The sequence below is a fragment of the Typha angustifolia genome, chromosome 12 (assembly GCF_048772165.1).
Source record: "Typha angustifolia cultivar Huaian chromosome 12, ASM4877216v1, whole genome shotgun sequence".
NCBI classification, from domain to species: domain Eukaryota; kingdom Viridiplantae; phylum Streptophyta; class Magnoliopsida; order Poales; family Typhaceae; genus Typha; species Typha angustifolia.
The window spans coordinates 10,614,932-10,640,241 of record NC_133250.1 but is presented as its reverse complement, the minus strand read 5'-3'; the positions used below and the strand labels follow the sequence as shown (position 1 = coordinate 10,640,241).

Below are 25,310 nucleotides of genomic sequence, written 5' to 3'. Positions count from 1 at the left end.
CTTTTCTCATCAATTATGTTGTAAGTTTGACATGGTTATATCTCTAGTCTTAAATTAGATTGGAGAAATGTTTAGACTTCAGATGTGATACTTCAGTCCTTTTCATCCTCCATCTTGTCTCAACTTTTTTTGCTCATACCATTCATTGGGCTCTTGCCTCTTCTACTACGCAGGTTTTAATGAACATAATAACTAATGTGAATATTATTTGTTGAATCTTATGTGATATCTAATCTTACATTAATGAGATCATTTGAGTATTTGTAAGACAAATAGTTGACATAATTTAGGCATTTATATTCCATAACTTGTGAAGTGGGCATTCCCAGGGATTTCTTATAGGCTCATTGGTCTTGCATTGCACTGGCTTGGTGTAGAACCTTGTCAACTCACCTGGACTAATATGAATCAAATAAAATCCTTCCTGAAGGGGAAAAGGATCTTTGACAATCAAGCATCAGCTTACTTTAGCTAGTGACACATGAACAGGATGCCACTATAACAACAGAAAATGAAATTAAATTAAATGGCATAAAATAAAACTTAATTTCTCTTCATGAAAAAATATATAAAATTGAGCATCCTCAATGTTATGTTATTCCACACCACAAAAAAAAAAAAAAATATATATATAGCTCATTGAAATATTCTTTCATTTGAATCTAGCTCTGTACATAGTAACACAAATACCTTGTTAAGAAGTCTCCTACTATTTCAATCTATACCTATAATTGTGCATTCCTAAATTGCATCCACTGTACAGAATTAGGAACTATTCTCCTTCCTTCGAATAAAGCCCTATGGAGTATACCAACTAGAGAAAATTACGCCTTGGATACTTCCTATTCGGGTACGCAAATTCCAAATAAAAATAAAGGCCCGTCCCCGAAGTAATCTCCATTTCCCCGTGAATACGCCTCGAAGCGTGACGGAGCTAGTTGAAGTTTAACGGCGCCGTTACAACGGCGACGGTCTCCACTCCCTTGCAGCTGAGAGAACGGATCAACTTCCACGGCCCGCGTAGTCCTCCCGACGCCGGCGGCAGAGCCGTCACCGAGTTCCGTCGCCTCTGTCGACTTCTTATATCCCTCATCTCCATCTCCGCCGGTACCCTCACCGAGCCGAAAGCGAGGACGTACCACCTCGGGCGTGGAGCAGGATGAGCCGCCTCCGGTGACGATATCCCGGGCTCTACTTCCGAGACCTTCCCTAGCCTCCGGTACTCCGCCGCCGTACTCCGGCGGCGGCGGCGGACGTGCGATTTGGGCATGTGGGTATTACCCCTTGTGCGCGGAGGAGGCGAAGGAGCTCGGCAAGGGAGGACCTTCCCGCCGAAGAAGACGTCATCGGCCGTGCACATCTCCGACGGGTACCAGGGGACGTGGAAGAACGAGTCCGAATCACGAGGCGGCACGGCGTCGGAAGTGGAATGGGAGGTCATGAGCAACAGGCTCCTGGATGTACATCGTAAAGGGCAAGGTATAGGTCGTTTATATGGAGCTGCGTAAGGGGTATTTCTGGAATAGGGAAAAAAATTGCTTCTTTTTCACTTCGCTTCTAGAGGGAAAGGGGAAGGTAGCTTTGTCATCTCGAAGGTAACGGAATAGTCCGCTTTCTATGTCAGATTTCGGAAGTACGGACGCGGAAAAAACTTACCGACAGACTTTAATCCAAAAATAACGCGGTAAAATAAATAAAAATTTAAAAACCATTTAACCATAACAAAAGCCATGCATTAACTATTTTTTAATATATATTAGCCCCAAAAAAAATATACCTACTAATTTCGACATCAAAATTGGATTAAATTATAACCATTCTGAAGTTTTTAATCCAAACTACCTATTCATTACGCAATTTACTACCCATCCTCTCCTGAGTGGCTGTGGAAGCAAAGAGATTTGTTTTCCTTGATCGATTAGAACCCAAATACATTATCTTTAAGATATTAAAAGCGAGACTTATAGCACCCTGGTGGCAAGGCAACTTGAAGTTACAACAACGATAAAGAATCGTAGATTGCCACACAGCTTGGTGTAAAGCAAAGAGATTTTTGTGGTATAAAGCAAAGTACGCATCCATTCACTGCAAATCTCCATTTAAGATTGCATTAGGACTGTTCACAGAGGCATTTTGTCAAATGGGTTATGTACGAAGATAAGCATATCTCCATCATTCGATTTCATCAGCCATAAAGAGAGGGTAAAAAGAACAAGGAATACAAGAGCCCTAAAGTGCCATCTCCATTTGGTTGTCCTCCACTAACCCCCGAATCCGTAGAGGGTGCGGCCCTGGCGCTTGAGGGCGTAGACGACGTCCATGGCGGTGACGGTCTTGCGGCGGGCGTGCTCCGTGTAGGTGACGGCGTCGCGGATGACGTTCTCGAGGAAGATCTTGAGAACGCCGCGCGTCTCCTCGTAGATGAGACCGCTGATGCGCTTCACGCCGCCGCGACGGGCGAGGCGGCGGATCGCCGGCTTCGTGATGCCCTGGATGTTGTCGCGGAGAACCTTCCGGTGGCGCTTCGCGCCGCCCTTCCCCAATCCCTTCCCTCCCTTACCTCGCCCAGACATTTCTCAATCTCTCGCGCGCTCTCCTGCTCGATTTGGGGATTTTGGAATTCGATTTGAGAAATTGGAGCTCGATTCCTATGTTTATAGATGTCTGCGACTACTCTTAGCCGTTGGATTGAGGAGCGATCCGCGAGAGGTTATAATTTTTGTTTTTGGCCGTTGATTTACGAGGTCTTGCATTTGATTGGTGAAAGAGGAGACCGCGGATTCGAGTGGAAGGAGGGAAATCGTTTTTATTTAAAATTTGGGGTGTTCTTTTTGCGTGTTATACCCTTCTACAATCCCATATTGGCATATATATCCTTCTACAAAATCTTATATATATATATTTATATATAAATAAATGCACGTTTAAAGTTAAAATGTTTCGTTTTCACATAGATGCCCTCTAAAACCTTTGCATTATTATTATTATTATTTTTTTAAATGGCATAAATTAAAAAATAAAAACTTTCGATGGGTATACATGCTTGGTTTAAACGAATTTGAGTTGGGTGCGTGCCAAAAAATCTGTAGTTTGGATCTCAAATTTGACCCGACCCGACCCAAATATTATTGGATCCGACCCGTTACCATTAAACCATGCGCATATATAATTATAAATTACAAGAAGAAGACTTGGAAGGGAAAGCTGCGCCAAAAAGATCTCTCCTTTCCGCTTAGATCTAGCCATGGCGAATCCCCTCTCCTCCGCGACGGAAACCTCGCCTTCTAAACCCCTCATCACCCACGTTATCTTCGACATGGATGGCCTCCTCCTCGGTATTCATCTTTCCCCCCCTCTCTCTCTCTCTCTCTCTCTCTATTCGATAAAGAGTACAAGTAAAGATCTCTAAAAACTCATTTGCTTTTGTGGCGCTGATCCAGACACAGAGCCATTCTACACAGTAGTGCAGGAGAGGATCCTTGCGCGGTTTGGGAAGAAGTTTGATTGGTCCCTCAAGGCCAAGATGATGGGGAAGAAGGCGATCGAGTCGGCCCACATTTTTGTCGAGGAGTCCGGCCTCGATGGTCTCCTTACACCCGAAGGATTCCTTGCGGAGAGGGAGGGGATGCTGCAGGAGCTCTTCCCTACTTGCTTGCCCCTGCCTGGTGAGTTCTTTCATTAAGGATATCCAATTGGGTTTGTATTCTTGTTTTTTTTTTCTTTTCTTTTTTTCTTATTTGGTTTTGGATGGACGGGATTGTAGTAAAGTTTGAAATTTGGGGTGAGAGGAGGGAATTAAGTAATACCCATCTCCTAATTTGCAGAACAGTATGTGTTTTTGGCCGCTACTCCTCTATGGGAAATTATGATAATCATGATACTTTAGTTTGCATTTGTCAGTGGTTGAGAGAGATTTATTTTGCATGTCTTCTTTGTTGATGAGTACATCGGAAAAAAGAAATGGTCTTAAAAGCAATGTGTTTGATGTTCTTATTATGTTGTAAGACTTTGTGAAAGAAATCAAACAGCTTGATCAATGCTACTTGTTTCTCATACTGTCCATATGATATAGTATTCATGTAGAAGACACCATAATAGGCATTTGATTCGGCTCTTATTTTTATGAGATTGGCATCTGTATTGCTTGCTGTTGAAAGTTACATAAGTAGAATTCTTGCTCTTACAGGAGTAGAACGATTGGTCAGTCATCTTTGTGCAAATGGGATACCAATGTGTGTTGCGACTGGGTAATTCCTAATTCTTTGTCTTTAACTTTATGCAATTAATCAAATTATATGCTCATTGGTTATGTTCGTTTCCTATTTATACAATTTATCAACAGTAATATCATGACTTATAGTTTATCTGCAAGTTAAGTGCCTCGCTTAGTCTTATACAGGAAGCAATTCAATTCACTTATGGCTGTAGTCTTGCAGATCCTACAAACGACATTTTGAACTGAAAACACAAAATCATGGTAAAATTTTTGCTATGATGCATCATGTGGTTATGGGAGATGATCCAGAAGTGAAGAAAGGCAAGCCATCTCCTGATATATTTCTTGCTGCTTTAAGGAGATTTGAGGTACTAGATTTCTATATTTTTTTTAAACTCTACTTTTTGTTGTGAGACGAGTATTTGTTTGCTTAGAGGATATTGCACATGTGTTTAATCCATTTTCTTGTTGCAAAGGACAATGTGGATCCATGTAATGTCTTGGTTTTCGAGGATGCACCTTCAGGAGTAGCTGCAGCTAAAAATGCGGGGATGTAAGTAGCTTTTCTGGAAAAAATTTATAACATCTGTGAAGCGTCGCTTTCATAATTGTTTAGGTTTTTACATATATTACTTTGTTAATTATCTTCAGTCATGTGTACCACCACGAATGGATAAGGTCTAGGGTAGTGCTTAGAAACCAATTTCTTCTGTAAGGAATGCCAGTTTACTCTTAATGACATCAGTAACACAATCATTCAACTTATTTTTTTGACAAACTTATAATCTCAATGCCTTGAATTTATGTAATTGTAATGATTAAAGGAGTAATATATTTTTAATGTGTAATATAATCATATTACCATTACTTGGAGAATATAAGGAGAGGACCAGAGGTAAGTACTACATCCTCTGTCCCCATTGTTTGGATGTGCAATTTTTGCTTGTCTTCAAAACTTTTAGATCAACTACATCAATATATTTTCAAGGACAAATTTTCTGATTGCATCCAAATTGCAGGTCTGCAGTTATGGTCCCAGATCCAAGGTTAGATGTTTCTTATCATAAAGGAGCTGACCAAGTTCTTAGTTCACTACTAGATTTCAGACCAAGTGACTGGGGCCTGCCGCCATTTCCAAATGAAATTTGAAGAATCCATTGGCCATAAAAAGGAGCCTGCTTGGGCATTCTTGTTGCTTCCAAGGTTGAGATGAAAACCTAATCTGAATTCATTTCAAGAAGGCTATTTTGAGCCTGGTTTAAATCTTCTGAGTTTGGGGTTTAAGATTGTAGGAAGCATCTTAATAACTTCTTACTATATAGGAATTTTCACATGTTAATTCCTCTGTTCATTTTGATGTTTACTTTTCCCTCCTTCATTGACAAATAATTTGACAAAAGCAAATCTGCAAAGGAAGGAAGAGATAGAGGTGAAAAACCCAAAAGAGATGTAAACTTTTTTATAATAACCTGAAAGAGATGGTGTCTATTCCTGTGTTTCTGTCAACTTCTCTGGAGAAATCCTCTTGCAGTTAAAAATTAATTGCTTAACAATTGTCAATGTTATGAGTATGATTCGCTGTCTTTGCGAAATCCTGCTGAGATCAAGCAATCTTTGCTGTTGCTGTGTAGAATTCTGTGCCGAGGTTGTGAGTACAAATAGTCTAATCTAAATGCACAGCCTTTTTAATACACTACATTTTTTCAGTAAATTTTACACGTGAACAACATTATTCACATATAATTAGGTATCTGTAGCTTTACTCATCAAAGAAATAATATGCCAACCAGGAAATGATCATATTCCTAAACACGCAGGCTAATATCAACAACCAGATAAAATTACATAAGCTAGAGTTTCATATTCAAATGGATTGGCATTCTAATAGACAGCTCAAACCTAATCGTGCATTCCTTCTTCCATCAACATCATGCTGATGATATTCTCTCAAAAGACATCATGCTGGTGATAAATATACTGTATGAAAGTTACTGTTACAAGTCAAAAGAATCAGGTGATGACACTAAAGAAGTCTCTGTAGAAGAAAAGAAAAGGAAAAATGGGGGCAATATTACAATGCCACCAAAGACGAAATATTCCAGCTCAGATTACTGGAGTTTTTATATTGATCTATTGAAAGAACTTGTGCTGCTGCATCTCAGAACTTGAAGGGGAATCTCCGGAAATTAGATGTCACCACACATCCCTTAGATATCTTCCTTCCATCTGCAGGCTCTTCACCATGCTCTCAGCCTTCGAGCTATCCAGAGATCCCTGCAATAGTAAATAGAGGAATATGCTTAGAAAAGTAAAAGTTGCTGAACCAGAGAAGTAATTGAAGATAAAATAGTTCTGACCACTTTGTTCAATGTAAGAATTACAAGTTTTGCATCGGTAAGACAACTTGTGAATAGACTGTTATGCCTTTCAAACATTTCAGAGTAGAAAGGTTCAAAGCAATCATGAAATTATGGTTTGTGCACTCATGAATAATATAAACAACCTCGCATACAAGGAAAAAAATATCATCACCAAAAGGTACACTGATGAGAAAGTCCATGACGCTAATTATGAAAGTCCGTAACGCTAATTATACTTCCAGATAATTAGGTTTGATGCAAACAATTGTAGTTACAAATAGACCTACATGTCTGCATGATAACAAAGCTGAGCTACCAACTTAAGCCAACAGATAATTAACATGTATGAGACAGGACATTACATTCAACTAGAAAATTATCAAGTTTTTGTACCTGCTCCTGAACAATGGTGTGAAGGACTCTGTGTACATCTCTAGCCATGCCCTTAGCATCACCACATACGTAAATATAACCACCCTGAGAGACGACCTTCCAGATTTCAGGGGCCTGCCAACAAGAATAGCATATGATTTTTATTGACTAAAACAAATAAATAAATCAAATTGAAATTTAAATAAGATAATGAAATAAAGCCAAAAAAAATGGTGAGGAGACTGACCTTCTCTGCCATTTTATGCTGAACATACTCCTTGGTTGGACCCTGACGGGAGAAGGCAACTATTAGCTCGGATAGTGCCCCTGCCTCAACAAAATTATTCAGCTCATCCTCATAGATGAAGTCCTGCACAAGAAGCAACGCTATCAGTTATAGCAATAAATTACAGTACAAGTCATCGGTGCTGACATTCATCTTCTTTATTAGGTATGGTGGATATATTTTCAGTACCATCTCGCGATTTCTGCATCCAAAGAAGAGCGTAGCATGACCAAGTTCCATCCCAGACTCTTTTAGAGACAATCTTTCCTGAAAATGCCAAGTGTATAGAGCTAAGTTTATGAAAATCATTAAAGAAATTAAAATTTTCAGATAATCTCTCAGGTTGGAATGTACCTGTAAGAAGCCCCTGAAAGGTGCCAGACCTGTTCCAGGCCCAATCATTATAATAGGCACTGAAGGGTCTGCAGGAAGTTTAAAATTTGACTGTCTGACAAATATGGGAGCCCAGCTACAATCTTTACTCTCTTCGAGTGGAATAGATTGCTGTAAAATAAAAAATAAGCAAGTGATGTCAGATAAAAGTTGACATCTAAAGATTCAACACCAACTAATAAAAGAAAATTATCACCAGAAGACACAAATTAATATCTTGCTGATTTCAGCTCTCCATAACATCAGTAGTCTACTGAAAAAAACACATTATGTATTGTAGACAGATTGAAACCATGATACAAGACAATCAGAAGAGCTGTAATTCAAGCATAGGAATCAGACAAGGTGAAAATAGCCATTATTGTATAAACCTTTAACTAAAAGATCATGGGAAAACTGTGTTTCTGCAAATTTTGCCCAGGCTTCAGGGTCCCTATTTTTCTCTTGTAACTGTCAAGCCAACAGGCTGTAACAGGCTTTGACTTATAAGTACAATTCATATCACTTTCATACAAGAGAAAAGTCAGAAATGTTCTAGAGACAAAAATTGACATTCTCCAACATGAAATCCAGTGCGTAGGCCAAAAAAGAAAAGGACATAAAGAAAATGTAAGAAGTTAAAGTTGGAGTATGGATGTCTTGGGACATAAGTACCTTCATCCAATTTGAGCAGACTCCTTTGTGAATCCTTCCGGTTGGTGTTGGTCCATATACTAATGCACATGTCACATGAATTCTTGTTTGTGCCATTCTGGGGGAAAAACATATTGAAGTCCTTGTTGAGCAAATGATCAAGTTAGCTGAAGTAAATGTAATGTGAAATTGATGACTACCTTGGTGAAGAGGATATTGAGTAGTATCTAGGCTGTAAGCGAGGAGCAACAGCTGCAAAGAAAACTCCTAGAGGAGGCCTGGCGGATGGGAAGTCAGCCATTACTTCCAGGAGGCTCCTCTGGCTTGCAACTACCCACTGAGAATATTCATCCTGTACAACAAAAATGCAACCATAGAAGTTAGATTTTGACCTATGCTAATAAGGATTCCCAAAAGACAAACTAACCTTTCCAGCAGGAGAAGCCAAATATCTTAATCTCTCGGCCTCACTGGGATCAGATGCATGAGCAGCCAACGCAACTAAGACACTCTGTTCATAATTAGCCAATATCCATTCTTGAAGTTAATACAATTGCAAATAGCTTATATATAAAATATAGGGTATCAAGGATTAACAAAACTCTCACCTTTTTTGGTGAATTCAAAAGATCAGCATATCGGGCAAGTGCAGTTCTCAAAGTGCACGGAGATGGGAAAGGAGGGGCCAGTGAACCACCACCAAGTGGTGTACCATCCTCTTTGTCGGAGTGGATAGAGAAATAGGTGTCTGATGAGTAACCTAAGAGCCTTTCTGCCTCCTCTACATTCTCGAGACAGTTTTCTGTATATACACCAACATGATCTCCTGTTTCATACCTGATTAAACAATACAAAAGAAAAATGAGCAACACTGGATACATAAGATTTGTGAAAGAAAGCTAGAGGAATATAGATGAATCCTTGTTAAAGTTTGAGCAGGCACAAAATTTGCCTTAGGCAATAATAACTTGAATGATGCTTGAAGTCTTGAAGTATATGCAAATAGACTTACGTAAGACCAGTGCTAGCAATATCAAACTCCAAATGAGTGCAGGACCGATCAGAAGCTGGGGTATGAAGCTCCCGCCGCACAGCCACATTAGCTCTGAAAGGTTCAAATTACTATTTCATTATTACATGTGAAACAACACTGAAGGAAAGTAGACATTTTTTAGAGTGATTTTTTTATCAAGATTTAAAAATAAAGAAGAAAGTAAACACTGTTCTCACCTGCATGGATGTTGGATGTCATGAACAGCATGGCCATTTGCAAGGCTCCAACTCTTTTCCAAATGGGCAGCATCTTCAGGGTTGACAAATACAACCCGATATTCAGGAATAACAGCAGTATAAGGAGTAGATGCACCTGAAACATCATCTTCATCCCGGAGCAACTGATCTAGCTCTGGCCATAGGAGCTCCTTCCTGAAAAAAAAATTGAAGTTAGTATAGCACACACAAAAACTCAGCCCCAAAAAACTTTCCTCTCTGTAGTTATGAATTTTCAGAGGTTGAGTTCATACCATGCAGTGAAGTCATCCTCAATACATTGATCATCATCACCAAGACCAACAGGAACAAGGCGTTTCGCACCTATAATTCATAAAACAAAGAAGCTGAATCAGGGAGGGTTAATAGAAGAGAAGATTATACACAAATGATCGTGAACAAATGTATTTTGAGTATATACCCTGTTCAGCGAGGAGCTCATCAACCACCATAGCAACCTTCATTTTCATGCACATATCACATGAACCGAACATCAGAATGTGAACTTGCACAATAATTTAACTCGAATTTCATATTAAACCACAAACAGACCTTATTGAAATGCTCATACTGCCTGTTGCCCAGACCAAAAACTGCATACTGAAGTTTCTTTAACCAATCCCCTCTCTCATTCCCCTGTAATTGAACCCAATCAAGCTCTCCAACAACAAATTGATTGCAAATTAAAACAAAAACAAGAAATTTCCAGTAAAAGTGGCATTTTCTCTAACCTCTGTGAACCATTTATAGAATCTAGCTGCATTATCAGTGGGCTCACCATCTCCGTACCTGCAATTTCCAAATAAAATAGTAAAACAAACATCTTCTCAGGTATCAGAAAGGAATAATTTTTTAGGGAGGGAAAAACGTTCTTACGTCGCCAAGAAAAATAAACCTATGGTCTCTTTCTTTATCTTCTCCTCATATTCATCATCATCGGCAGCGTAATCATCCTATAATTGCAACCATGCATTTTAATAATCAATCGGGTCCTCAGACTTATTGAATCAAAATAAAAGGGAAGGGCCATACCAAATCAACAACTTTAAAGACGGCTCTATCGTATCGCGCCTTAGCCTCCTCAGAGAGCGCCTAATTATAATCCAACATACCATTGAGAAAAAGGAACTGGAAAAGGAGATAAACTAATTTGTCGAAAAAAGAAAAAGAAATCTAAGAACACAGAAGCAAACCTTGGCAAACCCTTCCGCCGTCCCCGTCTGCGTACCAAAGAAGATAACGACCTTCTTCTTCCCATCGTCCAAGTCTGGCTCCGGCGCCGTCGTCTTCACCGTGAGCTGTCGCGGCGGCTCAGCCACCTTGCTCGATCTCTTCCCGGACGACCGCCGCCACAGGATCAGGACGGCACAGCCGACGAGCACCGCGATCGAGGTCGCCAGTATCGCAAGGAGCTCCTGGTTCCCGAGAACCATCTGCGCTGCTCCGGTCTCCGGCGGAACCCCATCTCCGGTGCCGGCGATGCTCTTCCCCGTCAGGATTGCCGTGAGGAGGTCGATCGGTGATAGCTTCATCAATCCAGAATCCATCGTCCCTCTCTCTCTCTCTCTCTCTTAGCCTTTCTCTCTCTCTCAAGTTACGCCTGGGGTTTGGTGTGAGAGAGAAAGCTGAGGAAGAAGGAGGAAGAGTAGAATTATTTATCGCCGGCTACGCTCACCAAACACCGGTGGTCAACCCACCTACCACGGACTACTAGTAAAAGCACGGGGAGATAATGTCCATTGACCAAAATACCCCCCTTTACGCGCCTCTTGGGAGTGGCGGTTGGTCAACCACCCATTTGAAACCGAAACCTCCTATTCCCACCCATCCTAAATCCCAATCTACTTGTCAGAATCAAAACAATATTAACCATAATAATATTCGTTTGCCTACTTATATATATACCTAAGATAACTCAACAGTAAATAATAATATATATAGTAGGCAGAAGATATTATGTACCAAATAGGTGCTTAAATTATTTATTTTTTAAGCCATATAATGTAAAGACTTCTTTCATTTTGACGTTCGACTATTTCTTAGTAACAATATAATATATATAATCAACTAAAAATATTTTGTTGCCCAAAAGAATCCGACATGGTTGACATTGACATTGTTGACACTCTATTATAGAAGGTAGATTTGACCGCAATGTTAATCCCACTCAAAAAATTATACAACAGGATAGGATTTCAGGAGGTGTATTTCAAGTCTAAAAAATTGATGTGTTGATATAAATTTGGCAACAATTTGAATGGATCTTATTATTGTCTGTGTGAATCTCAATCCAAAGAATAAAAACTAAACGGTAAAAAATATTCTCGATCAACTATCTCATTTTATTGCATTACATGAGATGATGTACAGAAGAACCTCATCCACAAGTTGCTTAATTATCTCATTTGATGTGCAAATGAGAGTTTTAGGTATTGAATTCACTTAATTGTTTCATAGCTATTTGGATTCAAAAATAATTTTAAAAATAATTCTATTTAGATCCCCTAATAAAGATATATATGGTGATACACGTGAATTTGAAAAAATTTTAATCCAAATCCGTGGTCGACGGATGCAAACGTTGCAAACCTAAACCACTGGTAGTGAAAGTCAATCATTTCGTCCAGAGTCCTTTTCTTTCAATTATTTTTTTTGGGGGGGGGGGGGGGGGGGGGGAGGGGAATTATAGATCTAAAATCCTCGGCGACGTCACGGAGAAGGAAATTAACGTCACGAAGAAGGAGACCGCGTAACGGGACCACCGGGGCCTGGGTCTGGAGCCAGGTAGTAGAGACTAGAGACTGCCACGCGGCCGCGTCGGCGAGACCCCTAATTCTCTGCGTGGCTTTGGATTCAACCAAACTAGTGATTGCTCCAAATGGACAACCGAGTCCCTGGCAGCCAGAAATTTGTGTGGTCCCTATGAGATGACGTGTCCTCACCGCCTTGGTTGAGCTCACAAAACACAGAGAAAAATTCTAAAGGTAATTTATAGTCGAGTATTTTACCAAACTACATAGATTTTAAATTTTATTTATCTATTAAAATATACCATTCCTGGGAGAAAATTAACAGACAAGAACGGTGGTGCACAAAGCAGTTCAACTCGCTCGGGACTACACCAAGCCAACCCAATCGAAAATCAAACCGACTAGGCCAACGAAAGAATATAGATAGTTGTCCCTAACCCCTAGTTGGATTAAGGTGAACGACGCCTACTGCCCTGCAACTATCAAACGGGAGCTGGATAGCCGTGCTCAGGTCAGTAGGTCAGTAGAAGGCGCACTCCTGCAGGTAGCTCCCGTCTCGGTTGAGCTCAATTAATTTAATCATTAACTTTAGCATTAAATAGTAGGAATATCCTATAATAAAAAAACTGAGCTATTCCCTCAAACTCTCAATTTTATGATTGGGACCTTAACTTTTGTACTTAAAAGCTAGCTGTTACGGATTACGACTTTATTAAATAGCTATCAATAACACCACAAATTACTAAATGTTGGCCTAGCAAACCTTCTTGGTACGGATTCCATATAACAAACTGCCTAATTTTACAAGTAGACTATAATTTTGAATTGGAAAAAAAAACTATTTTATTTTGGTCCTTATTGTTGCAAAATTTCTCCTAGATGGGGGAAAAATGTGGCAAAGAATTAGTTATTTGGTTGATATGCTTGTATAGTTTTATGCAAACTAATACTATATTTTAAAAAGCAAATAGGCCCCTGAATGTTCTTATAATCTTAGTTAGCCTGTACTTTATTGATTGCTTAGTGTAATTTTGGGACAAACATGAGCGGAAGGGTCAACCGCGCAGTACGTACGTAGTTATTTATTTATTTAATTATTTTAAGATAAAGAAGAGTAAACATGAAAGAAAGGATTATCTCTTCTATGACGTGCCGATTGCGTGGTCTTTTGGTAAGGAGGAAAAGTTAGGTGAAGCCCTACTAAAACAGCGCCACGTGCACTCAAATGTCTTTTCGTTTGGATTAGCTACGTCTACATGGTCAGAATTATATATACTCTGTTTCCACGGATCCTTTAAATTTTAAGAAATTTTAATATCACTCTTTCTTTGGTTAGTCTACCATAAAAAAAATGGATATCTACATTTTTCTTAGGATTAAATTAGGCTAAAAGATATATATTAATATAATATAATTTTTCTTATGATTAAAACTTATCTTCTTCCCCTTCATTTCACCGTCGACACCCTATCGCTAGCTTGTGATAGTCTCACACTAGTCAGTCAGGATTGTCGATATCTACATTTTCTTTTTCCTATTTTTCTCATCTCAAGAGGTAGCATTAACAAATCTATTCGTTGGCCTTGGGAAGGAGCTCCCACTTATGGTAAGGATGAGGGTTGAGGGGCGAGGTTAGGGGCGATAAAGACAAAGGCAAGAGAGGGGGTGAGGGCGATAAGGGTGAGAGCGAGGATGAGGCTAAGAAAGAGAGCATTGAGATGACAAAAAGAAAATTAGACGTGAGGTGACGGTGAGGGGAGAATTGACGAGGCTATTTAATTAATCTCATAATTTTATTTTATTTTACTAGCTAATTAATAAGCTCGTTAACTTATTAAGAATATAATTATCATTGAGTAATTTATGTTATTAATTATTTGCTATTTTATTTTGCCTCAAAGTTTAGGGGACATTATAATTAAAAATTTATAAAGAGTTTCCGTAAAAATCGAGTATAGCTGGTGGAGTATAGTCGTAATTAGCCCTTTTTTTGTAAATATATAATTAGATTGCTTAACCGGGAGGCCAACCATCAACTACCCAAATTTCATTTAATACGGACATCTAAGGAGAGTATTTATCACAAGCCTACAGGAATCGCCACCATAGAATTTTTGCAACGAAGACCAAGTCTAACTACTACTACATTATAATATTATAGTATCTATATATAATTTATGGAGCAAATTACAGTTTACCCTTAATTTAGTTCAATTTTAATACACCTCTTTAATTTTTAGATATTTTTTATCCAACAGTAACAGTATTTTATTTATACAAATATTTCTCACTATAATATTATCAAAAATAATTAAACCATCCTTACCATCTTTAAATTATACTATATTTTTGTGAGAATATTTAAGTATGTTTTAGGGTTAAATGTTTAAGCTTAAAGTATTAAATTGTAAGTTAAAATTGGGTGAAACAAGTTAAATTATAATTTCCTCCTATTTATATCTACACGAAAAGGAGAATCACCAAAACGTATACACAAGATACTCAGATGTATATATATATATATAAATTGAGCTGAGATTTAGCGTCTGTTGGAAGTTTGAGGCCAATGTAAAGAAAAAGCTTAGTAGAGTTGCTTAACAAATACATCATATTCATGCACATCTACAAATAGTAGCTAATGCCGGAATAGATAACAGAAGAAGTTATTTCTTGGAGGTTATGAGAATAATATAGATCAGTCACAGTAACTGGCAAGAATATCTCCTCAGACTTCAAACAGAGAGGCTTTTATGAGAATAGTATGAATCTATCTTAAGTAAAGATGAAGGAAAAAAAGGCATATAAGAACATCTTCTTTCGCTTACTGCCTCCTTACCTTACACCAACTAGACGACGAACCATAAGTGAAGTCATGGATATGGTGTGACGAGCATAAGCAAAACCAGAATTAGGAAGTAACAGGTTTATAGATGCTTTTAAATTCAGAGAACAAAATGCATCACACGTTACATGTTTGCATAGACTTGTGGCAAAACAATAATTACTTAAAGACTGCCATGTACAATAAAGTTCTTTGAGAAATATTAAGGTCACTAATCTTAAAATCAACCAAGATGCTCTTGAAAGCACCTATGGCCAAGCATCAACAATTTTCTGACTACCTATCTACGAAAACATAAAGACAATTATATGCAGATCTCGTTGTCATATGCAACAACAAAAATTGGCTGTTCTATTGAACAGAATCAGTGATAAAATACTAAATATTCTAAGGCAACAGCTAATTTCTTTCTTGCCAAGAGAATCAACTTCAGATTCACTGGGTAATTTTTTGCAATAAACTTTGAAGAGTGCTGTGATCCTTGAGGCAAACTGATTTAGCACAATCTTGCAGCAGGTGACACAAAATATCAAGATAGCCCACTAATGTATTTTACTGCATCAGTACCTGAAACAAGTTCATCTCCTACAAATGGAATTGTTTTCCATACCTTTAGTCTTAGTGGGTCATTCTCATCACCTGTAATATGCAAAAGAAAGAAAAGGAGATTGATTATAATATATATAAAAAATTGTAAGCTCTTAATCTTGATTGGGAAAGAGATGAGAATTTAAATATCTACCTGAAAGGTTCAGGTCCTTCTCCATGCAAATTGACACATAATGAGAACTATTAAGTTCAAAGAGAATGAATTGCCAATTGTTTGTGAGGTACTGACAATCAGAATCAGCTTCTACATGCACTTCGAGTGCCTGTTATAGAAATCAGATGCATCAAAATTGTCATTGTGCTCCTGTCCGCAATAAACTGAGTTATAATATAAGTTGAAAGTAGAAAACCAGGAGGTTGTGTAGAACATACAAAACATATTTATTACCCTGGAAAATTGCATTCCTTTGCTTGCTTCCAACTGAACTGTAAAATATTTAAATGGAGCACCTGAAAACCCCCTCCCAAGAGCTTTTACATATGCCTCCTAGAGACAATAAGAATACGGCAAGTTATCTATCTGCTCAAGTATTCATGCATGTCGATATTGATGAATGAGTGCATGCATGGATCAAGTATGATGTATATTCATAATCTGTCTTAATTAATACACACTTGACATATGCAAAAAAATGAGACATTTGTTAGTAAGATAGGGAAAAAAACTGAAATCAGACAGAAAAAGTCCTTAAACTTCATACTCACTTTAAGTGTCCATAGTTTTATAAATTCCCTTTGTTGAGTATCAGAATCTGAAAAAGAACCTAAATATTCAACTTCAGAATGTGAGAAATAACGGCGAGCAAGAGACAAGGTACTATTAATTGTCTTGCGTTGCTTCTCTTCAACATCAATGCCAATCTGAAACAATAAAGATAAACATAGTAAGGCACATCACCCAGGGTAATTCAATGACTTCCAGAATAGATGGAATTGCATAAGACCAAGAGCTTTATAGTGGTCAATAAAAAGGAAAAGGAACATTACACGAACATCCAAAGTAATGCCGCAGGCAATCAAGGAAGATGTATGCGAGACATTAAACTGCAAAGATGGCTGGGTCCAACTATCATCATGTTGCCACACCATCTGATCAAACACATACTTTGTGCATTAATGGTACAAGAAAAAAGAGGTTAATTATGAAAATCGAAGTTCAAGTGCATAAAGGAATACACTGTCAGTTGGTTACTGCACCTCTATTTCATTACCTCAGGCTTCCCAAATTTGTTCCTCTCAAACTTGATTGACCTTGGATCAACTCTACTATCTGAATCTAGTCTAATTCAAACAAAATCAACTATCAGTGGAACCCCATGCAAGTAAGTTTAGTGTGATTTCACTATATATATATAACCTCTGTTACATAGTTAACTCCAGAAACAATTTACAAGGACAAGTGGCATTAGCTGATACACATTCTGACAGAACTTAAAAATTCTAGTATGCTTGGAGATCTTCAAACAAGGCAAGGCAAATCCATCCACTTCCTGCTCTGATCAGTTGTACTTCCTACAACTGGTATCTGATTTAGGGTTAGAGACTAGTACTGTCTATTTAGACTAGTAATACAGAGTAGATTCATGAGAAGATTGACATACTCCGTTAGTGTATAGTTTGCAGATAATTGTTGACCTACTAGCTGAAATTGCTCTTATAGGTTGTAATAATCATAAGCTAAGAGGTGTCGCAAATTTAACAAGCATACTCGAACTTTAAACATAAGGAACGGCAAGTGAAGACATACATCTTGCAAGAGTTGTGCGCACTAAGGCACGTGCCAATAAAGCACCTTTCTGAAGCCTTTCTCCATCCATGGACAAAACCCTTTGTCTTTCGCATGGAGATAAGAGTTCCATATACTGGTTCAACAGGGAAGTATCCTTTAATTCATCTGGTACAATATACCAAAGATGTGTCTCTCTGCAGAACAAAAAGGGAAATCAATAATCAAATTTCCATACATCACGTAAAGAGTAGGCGTTGGGAAATTCTTTCCAATCCAAATCAAAGCTTCATAAATTAGTGGGAAAGATTCAATCTTTGCAAAGCTATTCAAGTGGGTAGATCAGTAAGTACATGAAATCCAATAGATTCAAATCAGCAATAAGAACTAAAAAAGACGTCATTTTGAAGTAAAGTGGAAAGGGGAAAAGGGAAGACCTCCGAGATGGAAGCGGCGATGGAGGCAGAGGAGGAAGCGACGAGAAGAGACGGCGAGAGACGATCGGTGACATATCCCTGCAGAGCAACCGACGCATGCACTGCCACACTCGTTCTCGCCCTCGTCTTCTTCGTTGTGCTTCTAGCCCTCTTTGGACTTCCGATGGCAGGACGGACGAGAGAAGATTTCGAGACTCGAGAGAACTCGCTCATCGGATCCGGGCCCACTCGAGTTTGGATCGAGCTAGAACTCCGCCAGGATTAGATCCATCCAACATCGTGGTTACTTCAAAACGTCACGATTTCATTTTGGGGTTAGTTCTATCTGGACCTGAACGAATAATTTCTAAAATATCTAAAATTAATTACGTGACCTAAATAATATTTTTTAAAGAAAAAGATAACTAATGGAACAGATATTTCAGAAATTTAATATATATATATATATATATATATATATATATATATATTATATTTTTGATAGATTAGAGGTTTGATTATAAATGTTGATGGTGAATATAATCTCTTATCTATGTAATGGTTAGTAGAAACTAATCACTAAACTAATGATGGATGGCCTAAAGTTTTCTTTAAATGAGAAGAATAAACGAGGGGTATATATGAAAATATGTAATAGTTAGGAGTCATATCTTTTCTTTTTGTCTCTTAGCCGAGGTAAAGTTTGGTTATCACTTAATCCGACACTTCCGGTCTACTCTGACACTCAGGCGCAGATTAGCAGCGACACGCTTCTTAACGACCTCCATTCTTCCCTGCCTCGCGTCCATTTCAAATTCCCGTCCGAAGCTCGAAAAAGATCGGTTTGTGCTCGAATTCGAAACCCTTCGCGGTTTCTATCTCTGTCTCTCTCCTCTCTCTCCTCCCTCCCCCGAGATGGCGTCGACGAAGTCCGAGTTCGATCTCAGTGTAAGAAACCCTAGTCCTCAGATCTCCTTCTAAGTGCTCCAATCTCTCCTTCTCCGCTTCCTTCTTTTCTTCGATCGGGATCTGATCCGGTTTATACTCCAATGCAGGCATCTGGAGCGCCGCCTATCGGTATAGGGTGAGCCGATCTCTCCGCTTTCCACTTCGATCTATTTTTTCTCTACTCGATTTTACGATTTCTAGGGTTCTAATCGACTTCTTGCAGGGATTACGCGTTTGCTGACGCTGGAAACCTGGAACATTGCGCCAAGTACCTTAACCAGACGCTCGTCACCTTCGGATTCCCCGCTTCTCTCGATCTCTTCGCTACTGATCCTGTGAGTGTATAGTTATGCAATTCATTTTATTTTCTTGGTCTTAGATATGGATGTGACGAGTTTTCGGTGTAGGTTTCGGTGGCGAGGACGTGTAACTGCATATATTCGCTGCTCCAACAGAGGCAGCGGGATATCGAGTTCAGGGAGTCATGGAATGAGCAGAGACAGAGGTGCGTTCATATGTTCCTAAAATTTAGGTTCTCTTAGCTCTTTGGGATGGTAAAGTACAGTGATGATTTTGACTACTCTGTCTCCTTATTCTGCATCATATATACAAATGAGAGTTACTTCTTGTACAAACAGGAAACTGTAGTTCTTTCTAGAGCGTAATTTTCTAGCCATTTCCATTTCCACGCCCAAGCATTCCCAGGTGCATGATCTTATAACATCCTAATGCACATTTTATTAGAGAAGTAGAAATTAAGCCAATGGGATCAACGGTAGCATAGATGCACAAAAGGCTTCCTTTTCCAGTCCCTTGCTTTCAAATGATATCTCATCCTGTGATCACCTGTCAATGGTATAGGTTGCAGTCCGATACCTCAAGATTAGAGGCCAAGATTGAAAGGCTTGAAGCACAGTTAGCTGCCAAAGATCGAGAGCTAGCCACTTTGACCAGAACGGTTTGTTCTTCTTTTTTGGAATTGTCTTCTGGTGCATTCTAATAAATCTTGTAGCTATACTATTGTTGGAATTCTAAACCTCTGCATCACCAGGAAGCCAAAAGTACAGCAGCTATGAAGGCTCAAATTGAAAAGCTGCAACAAGAAAGAGATGAATTTCAAAAGATGGTCATTGGGAATCAGGTGGAAGTTTTTTGTGATTGTTTTCCCGTATGCTTTCAGATGTTATGCGATACTATTTTCCAACTTGCTTTGTGAAGAACACGTCTTCTGATTCATTACTTCTTTTTTTCTGTAGCAAGTGCGCACACAGCAAATACATGAAATGAAGAAAAAAGAGAAGGAATATATAAAGTTGCAGGTAGTGTTGTCTTTTTCTTTCTTTCTTTATTTCATGTAGCACAAATGTAATATATAGTTCTTCATTATCTGTGACATGGACTGTCAACTTCTTGATCTGCAGGAGAGGCTAAATCAAGTACTTATGGAGAAGAAGAAGGAATCTCGGTCGGGTATGGAAATAATGAACTTATTGCAGGTATCTAAATGTCAAATTTCATACATTTTGTAAATGATTTAGATTTGTAGGCATGTGGACTGCATAATTATGTGCCGAATAGTGAAGAATATTTGTCCTATTCTTATATCATTTACATTCTAGATACTCTTTTGCTTATTTTGCGTTATACTTTCCTTGGCTAAAATTTTTAGCTATTTCATATAGCTAAAGAGTTTTCTTTCACCTAATGATCCTTATGTTTAACACAATAGAAAGAAGGACGCCAGCGCGGAACATGGAATGGGAAGAAGGCTGACAGTGATTTCTATAAAATGATTGTAAGGAGTATGCAGCCTCTGTTCAATCAGTTACGTGTCTTGATTTTCATTCTTCTTAATTCATTACATGCTGCTGTTAGGTTGATGCATATGAAGTGAAGAAACAAGAGTTAATGGCAGAGAACTCTGATTTACGGGCCTTGTTGCGTTCTATGCAGGTAAACTTAGAAAGTTGAGTTTACTAGATGTTGGGTTTTCTAAGTATTTCCTTTCCAATAGAGCTTGTAACTTTGTGTTTCACTTTTGTGAATGCAAAGAAGTCTTAATGACCATGTAGAATGTATGCTAACTAGGTGTCATGAAAGACCTCGAAGATATTATGTGAGGTTGGATATTAAAATAGTTAAAGATCCATCTTTGGATCAATTATTGTGACATAGTCATTCTTTATATGATTCCACTTCTTAACAAGTCTTTTAAATGTGCTTATGGTTTTCCCAACCTTTTTTCACTTAGATGGATATGCGTGACTTTCTAAATGCTCCAAACGGTCTATCACAACAAAAGTTGGCGGTCAATGAAACACATGATGCTGGGTCTCCTCAGTCCCCATTAGGTGGAAGGACGGTATGACAAAAACTGTCTTTTGCGATTTACAGGGTTTAGATAGATTGCATTGGGGAGTCTATATTTTGTTTGATCTTTTGTTGAGGGGTGGGCATTGTTATCTTCCATTGGTTTTGTTACTGCTGTTATGTTTTCCTCAGGAATGAGTGGGTTTCCTGACTGATTGTTCTTTCAAAGTTTAGAGGGATCCTAGGTTTACAGAATTGCCACTTGCAGGATGTCTTTGACCTACCTTTTCACATGGCTAGAGATCAGATAGAGGAGAGTTTACGGACAAAGATGGCTTCGATTAAGGTGGAAGTCACTGGATTCATTTGCCATTCCACCATCATCTCTTGTTTTGATATTTATTCATCAATGGTTATGTGATATTGTGATATAGTCTCGAATGACACAACTTCAAGATGCACAAAAGGGCGCTGAGGTGACCTCTGAAGCGACTGAGAGGGAGCTTGAACTTGAAGCTCAACTTGTTGAAGCTAGAAGCATTATACAGGAGCAGGTTTTAATGCATCTTCAGTATTCTGAAACAATGCCAATTTTATGTTGAAATATTACATATCAAAATGTGTTCTTTTCACATGGCAAAGTTATATTATTTCCTGCTTGCAGTACAGACTCCTTTTTTGTACTTTTTTCAGAATTTAATGAAATAGGTTATGCAATATATCATAATGATAAATTTTTTGCACCAGTAGCATTTGAAATAGTTTGACAATTGTTGAAATTGTAGCTGGAATTTTGATTACCCTGCAACTAAGCTTCTAACTAGTAAAAGTATTAGCTTCTTGAATCTTGACTGATAAAAACTACCCCACGTGCTCTAGTGGTGTGGGTTCAAGTTGTGGAGACAGTCTTTAAAGAAATATGGAGAATGCTACATGTATTTTCCCTTCCTTGGATGTGACAATTATGAGAGCCTCCTGCTCTACGATTCATTTTTCAATTTGATAATGAGCATGCCTTTTTGTTTATGTTTCTGAAGAACCAGATGTTGAAAATTCCCTGCTTTTGGATATATAATGCATGCCTATTGGTACCTTAAGACTTTTTTGGTTGCTGTTGAGTTTACCACTGCAATGATATTTCAAAAATAACCTCCATGGAATCTCAATGCAGGCTTCAATAATGTCAAAACATTTTGTGAAGTCTGATAAGCCAAGGTGATATCTGAGAGCTCTTCATGTTAGCATTCTATCTCTACATAATTGAAGAGTGTTTACTTATGTTCTTTTTTCCCCTTAATAGGAGGTTAAGTGGCCATTTAGATGCTGAAAGGGAGGTGATCCATTCGACATCGACTGAGGTGTGTGAATAGGACCACTATTTGACTCTGTTTTTCTCTTTCATTTTCTATGTTTTTATTGGTTTATGTTTATTTTTTAAAATGACTGCAGAGCTCTAATGTAATTTTGATTGGGTTGATTAGGTTAATAGTTCGTGTACTAATGATGTTAGACATTTTTATATATTACATATATGATAGTCAGTACTGGAGAAGCATCTGGTCAATCTGCAGCTCTAACGTGTTTGAGTATGACTATTACTTAAGATGCTCTTAGCTGTAGAACAGTTTTTGTGGAGAGTAATGATTTCCAATAAGATTTTGATCTTTTATCCATTTTGTGCATTGAGTCATTTATTTATCTTTCTTTTTTTGCTATCGTCACTGATCGTGTTGCTCTATCTTTATAGGCGGTATAGAAGCGATTGGTGTCCACCTACCTTGAACTGATGGTCAATAGTCCTAGTCCAGGCCTGGCCCTCTCCCTGCTCTCAGAAGCACAGAAAATGGAAGTATTGGAGCTGGCACGCGTCTAACTTTTTTGTTAAATTCTCTGGAATAGCTAAAGGGGGGAATTCTTGCCCGTGATTAGCATGACAAATCATTAGGTCTACTATTAGTACTCCTGTGGCAGTTCATGTATCCTTGTTTTTCACCTTCTTGAGAAAGAAGTGTTCTATTACTCTAGACTGGCTTTCCATTGTAATGCTAATTTTCATCTTATTAAGTAATGAGCACTTGGAAGTCCATCTTGTAGTCTCGGTAGCAAATACAAGTTATTAATATTCTATTTTGCGATCTGAACTGTTATCTTTGATCTTCATCTTAACAGCTGCTTTTTAAAAGGTGAAGAAGCAGCTCTCCTTTTGTATTCCATACTTTTATAGGGATGTCTCACTAAATGTTCTTTGATCCCAAATTTTAGTTGAATGCCTGACAGTCTCCACCATATCTCCGTGGAAAGATTGCTTTGCCTGCAGTGCCAATTTGATGCAAGGACATAACTGGAGAAGGTTACGACTTGCAAGAAGAATGGCTGAAGGAAATCAAAAGGTGAGTTGCTCTCGTGGAGCTTATACATAGATCGTATTGCTTATATTATCATGATTAATGAACAATCTATTCCAATCTCGTGTCTCCTCATGACCGGAGTTGAACTACCATAACCAGGGTCCGGCAATGCTGCAGCACTGGATCTTGCACGGCCACACGAGCTTGATGTTGTCCCCCATGTCCGGTAATCCACAACAGGAGGGCGAGGTGAGCCAATTAAATGACTGAATGGATTTAGTGGTGCAGGAAACTCCACCCACTCCTTCATCTTCACCACCTCACTCGTCCATGGCCTCTGATCTTGCTGGTATTGTATGCACCACAATGCCACCTTCACCATTTCGTCGCTTTCTCTGTCCCCTTCTCCTCAACCCCGCACTTCGCCATCACCTCCACACCACATAGGAAGCCACTCTCGCCTCTTGGAGGAATTTGAATCACGGTTCCACCTCCTCCCTACCACCTCAAACAACATCCCATAACTATACACATCGCACTTATTGCTCAACATCCCATAACTATACGCATCGCACTTATTGCTCAACATCCCATAACTATACACATCGCACTTATTGCTCACCGAGACGGCATCCACAACTCCGGTTCTGCGTAACCTAGGTTAGTCTCACTTCAGTTATCATCAGTTGACTCTTGTCCCTGTTGTATAGCTTTTGTTAAACCAAAGTCTGCCACCTTTGGACACAATCTAGCATCCAAGAGAACATTGCCAGGCTTTATATCATAGTGTATGATCCTCTGCTGGCATTCTGCATGCAGATAACCTGTGCCTTTGGCTGTGCCAATCGCAATCTCATGCAGCTTTATCCCACTCAATGGCATCAACTTTACGGAAGAGCAATTTATTAAAGGAACCATTCTCCATGTATTCATAAACTAGAGCTCTGAGATCTCTCCCGCAGCAGAAGCCATAGAGCCTGACGAGATTTACGTGGTGGGTTCTTCCTATAGTGCTCACTTCAGCCATGAATTGCTCTTCTATTTTTTCATTCGAGTTGCCTTTTAGAACTTCGACTGCTACTACCCCATCGGAGAATGATTATTTGCACACTGTTCCAAAGCCACCTGAGCCTAAGAGATGGGTGTAGTTGTCAGCTGCGAGCTTGAGCTGCAGAGAAGTGAACCAGATGGGCTTTTCTCGTTCTATCCCGTTGACGAATTTGTCCATAGCCAGTGTTCCAAACCTTGGGTCTGGATACACTGAGCTGCTCTTGAGACCTTCGAACCTTTTGCAGCAGCATAATTAACACCTTGATGACTATAACTACTGCATGTATCAAAACAGATGGAGATGAATTCTTTTATTTTTTATTTTTTGGTTTATATCTCTCTATAAATATGATACATGCGTGAGTAATTCTATAAAATCTTGTTCTTTTATGTTGATAACTTGCAGATTTCTTTCAGATTTGGTAGCAGAACAGGGGTTTTAAGATATATACAAAGCATGAGGAGTGATAACTCAAGAATGAGATGATTACTCAAGAGCACGAGAGCGTGGGACTTTCCATTATCTGAAGTGTACCCTGTCCATCGGAGAGCACCAGGAGAGACGCTAGATTGCTTGAATCCAATTAATTCAAATGGTAAAAACCAGAGGTGGGTTAGATTCATAAACATGGTAGATTGTAGCCTTATTATGAACTCTCCACCACAACCTATAAAAGAGAACATAGAACAAGAAGAGGAATCAACAAGGCAGTAGGAATCTACTCGTGTTTGGTAATTAAGATTGTTTAGATCCACGTCAGCCCACAAGAGCTATTAAAGGG

At 38.7% G+C, this 25,310-nt stretch overlaps 5 protein-coding genes and 1 pseudogene across 7 annotated transcripts; 2 read left to right on the top strand and 4 right to left on the bottom strand.

Moving 5' to 3' along the window:
• Nucleotides 1-2,081: 2,081 nt before the first annotated feature.
• Nucleotides 2,082-2,777, bottom strand: LOC140772584 (histone H4). Its single transcript, XM_073114725.1, has one exon. The coding sequence runs from the start codon at nucleotides 2,571-2,573 to the stop codon at nucleotides 2,262-2,264; it is 312 nt and encodes a 103-aa protein (XP_072970826.1). The 5' UTR covers nucleotides 2,574-2,777; the 3' UTR covers nucleotides 2,082-2,261.
• Nucleotides 2,778-3,094: 317 nt separating this feature from the next.
• On the top strand, nucleotides 3,095-5,722 carry LOC140772583 ((DL)-glycerol-3-phosphatase 2). The gene is made up of 6 exons (XM_073114724.1): nucleotides 3,095-3,335; nucleotides 3,441-3,665; nucleotides 4,187-4,247; nucleotides 4,437-4,584; nucleotides 4,693-4,769; nucleotides 5,236-5,722. Exons 1-6 carry the CDS (start codon nucleotides 3,245-3,247, stop codon nucleotides 5,363-5,365), a joined length of 732 nt encoding a protein of 243 aa, XP_072970825.1. The 5' UTR covers nucleotides 3,095-3,244; the 3' UTR covers nucleotides 5,366-5,722.
• A 367-nt stretch (nucleotides 5,723-6,089) lies between these two features.
• Nucleotides 6,090-11,213, bottom strand: LOC140772581 (NADPH--cytochrome P450 reductase 3-like). Its single transcript, XM_073114723.1, has 18 exons — nucleotides 10,723-11,213; nucleotides 10,562-10,621; nucleotides 10,406-10,482; nucleotides 10,261-10,318; nucleotides 10,082-10,165; nucleotides 9,951-9,987; nucleotides 9,784-9,853; nucleotides 9,491-9,685; nucleotides 9,273-9,365; nucleotides 8,869-9,097; nucleotides 8,688-8,771; nucleotides 8,461-8,612; nucleotides 8,282-8,378; nucleotides 7,589-7,738; nucleotides 7,424-7,501; nucleotides 7,196-7,318; nucleotides 6,970-7,083; nucleotides 6,090-6,490 (listed from the first exon to the last, which is right to left on the bottom strand). Exons 1-18 carry the CDS (start codon nucleotides 11,074-11,076, stop codon nucleotides 6,410-6,412), a joined length of 2,136 nt encoding a protein of 711 aa, XP_072970824.1. The 5' UTR covers nucleotides 11,077-11,213; the 3' UTR covers nucleotides 6,090-6,409.
• A 4,045-nt stretch (nucleotides 11,214-15,258) lies between these two features.
• LOC140772703 (uncharacterized) lies at nucleotides 15,259-18,145 on the bottom strand. 3 transcript variants are annotated; one of them, XR_012106325.1, is made up of 8 exons: nucleotides 17,894-18,145; nucleotides 17,478-17,653; nucleotides 16,942-17,006; nucleotides 16,718-16,819; nucleotides 16,436-16,591; nucleotides 16,119-16,217; nucleotides 15,864-16,034; nucleotides 15,259-15,760 (listed from the first exon to the last, which is right to left on the bottom strand). XR_012106325.1 is itself a non-coding variant. In XM_073114901.1 (8 exons), exons 1-8 carry the CDS (start codon nucleotides 17,989-17,991, stop codon nucleotides 15,651-15,653), a joined length of 936 nt encoding a protein of 311 aa, XP_072971002.1. In that variant the 5' UTR covers nucleotides 17,992-18,138; the 3' UTR covers nucleotides 15,259-15,650. The 3 variants fall into 3 exon arrangements, 2 of the variants coding, with proteins under 2 accessions (XP_072971002.1, XP_072971003.1); XM_073114901.1 differs by having other exon boundaries at nucleotides 15,864-15,993; nucleotides 17,894-18,138; XM_073114902.1 differs by having other exon boundaries at nucleotides 15,864-15,993; nucleotides 16,942-17,011; nucleotides 17,894-18,109.
• A 451-nt stretch (nucleotides 18,146-18,596) lies between these two features.
• Nucleotides 18,597-23,255, top strand: LOC140772590 (uncharacterized). The gene is made up of 16 exons (XM_073114734.1): nucleotides 18,597-18,820; nucleotides 18,928-18,956; nucleotides 19,044-19,155; nucleotides 19,228-19,325; nucleotides 19,682-19,778; nucleotides 19,872-19,961; nucleotides 20,077-20,139; nucleotides 20,242-20,316; nucleotides 20,550-20,615; nucleotides 20,696-20,773; nucleotides 21,072-21,182; nucleotides 21,399-21,476; nucleotides 21,565-21,684; nucleotides 22,302-22,345; nucleotides 22,431-22,488; nucleotides 22,878-23,255. The coding sequence occupies exons 1-16, from the start codon at nucleotides 18,788-18,790 to the stop codon at nucleotides 22,884-22,886; spliced, it is 1,161 nt and encodes a 386-aa protein (XP_072970835.1). The 5' UTR covers nucleotides 18,597-18,787; the 3' UTR covers nucleotides 22,887-23,255.
• A 386-nt stretch (nucleotides 23,256-23,641) lies between these two features.
• Nucleotides 23,642-24,892, bottom strand: LOC140772591 (PR5-like receptor kinase; annotated as a pseudogene).
• Between the last annotated feature and the right edge of the window lie 418 nt (nucleotides 24,893-25,310).